Source organism: Oryzias latipes, chromosome 23 (assembly GCF_053564925.1).
Source record: "Oryzias latipes strain Hd-rR chromosome 23, Olatipes_Hd-rR_3.1".
Taxonomy (NCBI): domain Eukaryota; kingdom Metazoa; phylum Chordata; class Actinopteri; order Beloniformes; family Adrianichthyidae; genus Oryzias; species Oryzias latipes.
The window spans coordinates 14,289,612-14,294,065 of record NC_136259.1 but is presented as its reverse complement, the minus strand read 5'-3'; the positions used below and the strand labels follow the sequence as shown (position 1 = coordinate 14,294,065).

The 4,454-nt window shown below is 45.2% G+C and overlaps 1 protein-coding gene across 2 annotated transcripts; it reads left to right on the top strand.

Moving 5' to 3' along the window:
• Positions 1-396: 396 nt before the first annotated feature.
• spx (spexin hormone) lies at positions 397-2,719 on the top strand. 2 transcript variants are annotated; one of them, XM_023952112.2, is made up of 6 exons: positions 397-939; positions 1,021-1,092; positions 1,166-1,223; positions 1,629-1,691; positions 1,811-1,897; positions 2,567-2,719. In XM_023952112.2, exons 1-6 carry the CDS (start codon positions 577-579, stop codon positions 2,629-2,631), a joined length of 708 nt encoding a protein of 235 aa, XP_023807880.2. In that variant the 5' UTR covers positions 397-576; the 3' UTR covers positions 2,632-2,719. The 2 variants fall into 2 exon arrangements, with proteins under 2 accessions (XP_023807880.2, XP_023807882.2); XM_023952114.2 differs by lacking the exon at positions 1,629-1,691.
• The last annotated feature ends 1,735 nt before the right edge of the window (positions 2,720-4,454 follow it).

The following is a 4,454-nucleotide window of genomic DNA, read 5'->3' as shown; positions in this document are numbered from 1 at the left end:
TGTGTGGATGTTGCCTGAAAATATTAGAAAAAGATTTAAGAAGTTTGATTTGTTTTCTGGACTGAAACAAGCCTAAAAAAGGTCCAGATCGATGATGATGACGATGATGATGGTGATGGTGCTGAAATGTCATATGTGGTTTCTACACAATTTTTCATCTCTTCTGTGTGACCATCTGTTTTTTCTGTGGCGCTACAACGTTTGGCCACATGGAGGTGGTGTCCCTGAGGCACGCTTGTCTTTTTATTTGGGGGGGGGCAGTTTGTGCTTTAATAATTTCAGCGACTGCAGAAGAATTTGAACGCCACCGTGGCTTGAAGGTCCATATCCTGCTCCTCTGATTGCCCCCCCCCCCCAACTTTTTCACATTTTTTAGGAGAACCCCCCCCCCATACACTTTTCCAGAACATAAATGGTGGATCTTCCTGTGTTTGCATGTTCTCCCCGTGCATGCGTGGGTTTTCTCCGCTTAATTGGTTACTCTAAATTAATTGCCCTGCGACAGACTGGCGACCTGTCAACGGGGCAACGGCAGCCATGTGACCCCGAAAGGGATGAAACGGGTTTAGAAGATGAATGAAAAAAGAAAGTGAGATGATGGCGGGATTCATCCTTGCCCCCTCCCCCTTTACAAGCTATAACAGGTTATATCAATACTTTCTTGGGAGGGGAGGGGGTTTGTCACCCCTCACAGCCAATATTTCCTGTCGTGAGGGGACCCCCCCCCCCCCCCCCCCCCCCCCCCCGTATTCAAAGGGGCAGCATTTACACAAACTAGAAAAAAATTGCAACATTTATCCTTCCGCCAGCCAGCCAGTGACCTTTGGGGGGGCTCTGACGCCAGCGTACAGTATAAAACCTCAGCAGAAGGAAGGCATCTCCAGCAGTTGGCCCAAACCTGCTCCTGCGCCCCCCCCTCATATCTGCGGCAGAATGAAGGTAGGTGCTGGTTTGTCCTGGACTTGTGGGGGGGAGTGGGGGGGGACTCGGCAGAAGATCAGCCCGGTGTTTCTCCTGCAGGGTCTGAGCAGCTTCTCCTTCGCGTTTTTCCTGCTGGCTGCCTTCTTCTCGGTGTCCTGGAGCGCTCCAAAGGTACTCCTCTAAAGGTTCTGCTTGGTTCTGCCGTCACCAGCAGGGTCACAGCTTCTCCTGGTTTCCTCCTTAGGGCTCCTTCCAGAGGAGAAACTGGACGCCGCAGGCGATGCTGTACCTGAAGGGCACACGTACGTATCCTTCCCTTCAGCGCCCCCACCCACCCAACCATCATCATCATCTTCAGTCTGGAATCTGGGGTGTTTCCTTTGGTGTGCATGTGATGAAGAAGTGACCAATCAGGAGCTCTGCTCCTTCACGACCCAATGAAGTGTGAAGCTTCACTATTGAAAAGAAAATAATCAGCTTTTTTGTGACTTTGATTGAGGCGGTTGTCATGACGATGAAGTTCATCTTAAGTAATTTTTTCTGAGACAGCTGAGAAGAACCACACAGCTCTGAATTCCTGATTGGTGGCGGTTTTATCTGAACCCCCCCCCCCCACACACACACACATATGCATACAGAACTGAAAGTTCTGGTGTGGTTCCATTAAAACTGGTGTGTTTCTGGATCTGACTCAAACTTTCTCCCAGAGGGGCGCAGGTTCGTCTCTGAGGACCCCACAGAGGCAGAAGTCTTTGACGCACTGCACTTAGGTACCCCCCACCTGTCCCTGCAGAGATCTCACTGCCGTCCACAGAACCCGCCCTGTGGTTCCGTGATAGCCGCAGAGCCGGGGCGGTTCTGACCCAACCTGTGCTCTGTTTCCTGCTAGAGACCCGCAGCCAGAACACAGAGAAGCTGAGCGTGGACCGGGCCGCCGCCGTCCTGCTCAACTTCCTGCAGCAGGCTAGGGATGGAGGTGAGCCCCCCCAGCCCCTGTAAAGTTCCATTTAAAGTTAATAGACTTTTGGAACTTTTTAAAAATAATTAGAACACAAACGCACGTGTTCATATTTACAAATGTGTATTAATATTTCTATACTAACATGTGTTGGAAACAATGCTGTCAAAATATGAAGCAAAATTGTCCACATTGAAAATCAGAATTTCATATCTGAAAATGGAGCTTTGTTTGTTTGTGAACTCGTGTTTTTTGAGTTGCCTGGAAAATCAGTGTACGTTACTGTGATGTGGGAGGATTTCACAGTTTTCATGGGACATGCATCTAAAGCCGATGTAGACGGTGATGATATAGAAGCGGCATCTTTTTATTGACAGCAGCTGCAAAGGTCAGGCAGAAATCACGGCTTCTGCGAAGCTTCATTATCATAATGAGTAGAAATGAGAGAGTTTAACCATAGTCTGACTCAGAGGATGTTTTTATGGGATGGCAGCAGACAGCAGGATGTAATGTGTGATAGAAGGACAAACAGAACCAGAACTGCTGGGTCAGGCTCATCCAAACACCAGCAGATGGAGGATCTCTGGAGAAAGATGTTACCTGAGATGATACCTGTACCTGCCCGGTACAGACGTGTCTGGTATAGTTTTTCTATGAGTCTAACCCCCCTCCCATTCTCTGCTGCAGCTGATGAAAACCCGGATGAGGTGTATTTCCAGGAGCTGCCTGTGTGGAAGAGAGCTTACTTCTGAAGGAGTCTGTGGTTCCGTCTCACAAACATGCAGCTGTTTTTGTGAATGCTCTGTAAACTTTTAATAAAAAGATTTGAACTCTCAGCAACTTCTGTGTGGCGCGTTGAACTTTTAGCAGCCTGGTTGGATGAAAAGAGCTTTGTCTCATTCCTGTTCTGTAAAAACTCAATTATGACATTTTTAAAATTGAAACAAAAGATTTGGACAAGAGGATCTTTAACCCTCAAATTCAGACTTGAGTCTCGTCTTTGTCTTTCCTTCTGAAGCATTGAAGGAGTAGTATTTCTGAACTTTATTCTTTACAAATAAAAAAAACGCTGAGTGCGTTTACTTGCAGCAACACTGAATGCCATTCATCCATTTTCAGTATGAGTATCTCTCACCTGTTACTGTTGGGAAATAAAAGTAGCAATACCTTTCTCCCAAATGGCAACAGGACCTTAACAAAGACGTATAAGTGGACACACCAGAATGGAGCGGAGCAGGGAGCTCAAAATATTTTCTGTCACTGAAAAGCTCTTTTTGTAAACAGCATTTTTCCTTTGCTCCTGATTCACAGTAATTTGAATTTAAAAAACTCAGAAACAGAATTTTGAGCCCTACTTGTCTTTATACCTGTCCTCCATTAGAAAAATGCTTCAAGAACATGTTTAAAAACACCAAAAGCACGTAACTTGTTTTTTTCTTCCTACCAACTTGTTTTAATGAGGGTCTAGCTTAGGGTTTCACTGTCAGATCAACAATCCTGCTTGCTTTCCAGCGCTCCCTTTTCTTCTTTGACCCAGGTGTTTCCATGTTCTGATTGACTTCACATGATTCTGGTAATGAGCAGTTAGAAGTGCAGCCCGACCAACTAAGAGCTGGGCCAACCTTCCAGGGTATGACATGGCTCAGAGAATCAGGAACGTCTCTGGATGTTTTTTGAATGAACATGACAAAGCTTTGATGAAGCTCTGATGAGGGTTGAGAAAGAAAGCAGTGTTCAGCTGCAACAGAACACCTGTCCTCCCCCCACATGCGCAGGTTTGGTTTTATTGACAATTTGAACCTCTTCTGGAATCTTTCTACAGCCCAGAAAGACTTCATCCCAATCTGCTTGGTAGTAGTAGCATTTTATCAACTAACATTAAATGTCCTGTTCAATGTTTTAAAGAGGACTGACTGCCAACTCCCCAAACTTCTCCAGAAACCTGAACTTGGATCACCAAATCTCTGTCCCTCCTTAGGGCCCCTACAAGGGTTATCCTTCAAAACCCTCAATTACACCTACTTCGTTTCCCATACAATCAATTATATCAAACCGATCCAGTTTTCCCGTCAAAAGCTTTAGCAGGAATAATGAAAACCTAAAACAAGTGCAGATTTACAACTCATTAACCTTTCATGGACCTGAAAACAACGGTAACCTCTCTCAACTGAATCTGGCACTTTTCAATTCAATTTTATTTGTATAGCCCAAATTCACAACAACAGTCGTCTCGATGGGCTTCGTATCGGTAATTGAAAAAGTAAAACTTTTAGATGTACGCTCACTAGCAAACAAATAATTTCTTATCCACAACTTGATTTAAGATCATAACTTAAATGGCCTGTTTTAAACAGAGACTTGGAATTGTGGTTCAACTGGTTCACTGTCTGAAACGACTTCACGCCTTAATTACTTTACAAAGGCAGAAAACAGGGAAGGGGTGGGGGAACTGCTGCAATCCTGTCTGCTGTAACCCTTGTGCTATCCTAAGCCCTTTAACATTGGGAGGTGGGTCATCTAGACCCAATAGACAGTGCGCTGAACCTTTTTTCTTCAATGATTTGTGATCTTCACT

What these genes read in the sequence shown, in the direction of transcription:
- spx (XM_023952112.2), top strand. Translation starts at nt 577, where the DNA reads ATGAAAAAAGAAAGTGAGATGATGGCGGGATTCATCCTTGCCCCCTCC. An exon ending in GCTGTACCTGAAGGGCACAC is followed by an intron (nt 1,224 to 1,628) that starts GTACGTATCCTT and finishes ACTTTCTCCCAG; the next exon opens with AGGGGCGCAGGTTCGTCTCT. An exon ending in CTTTGACGCACTGCACTTAG is followed by an intron (nt 1,692 to 1,810) that starts GTACCCCCCACC and finishes GTTTCCTGCTAG; the next exon opens with AGACCCGCAGCCAGAACACA.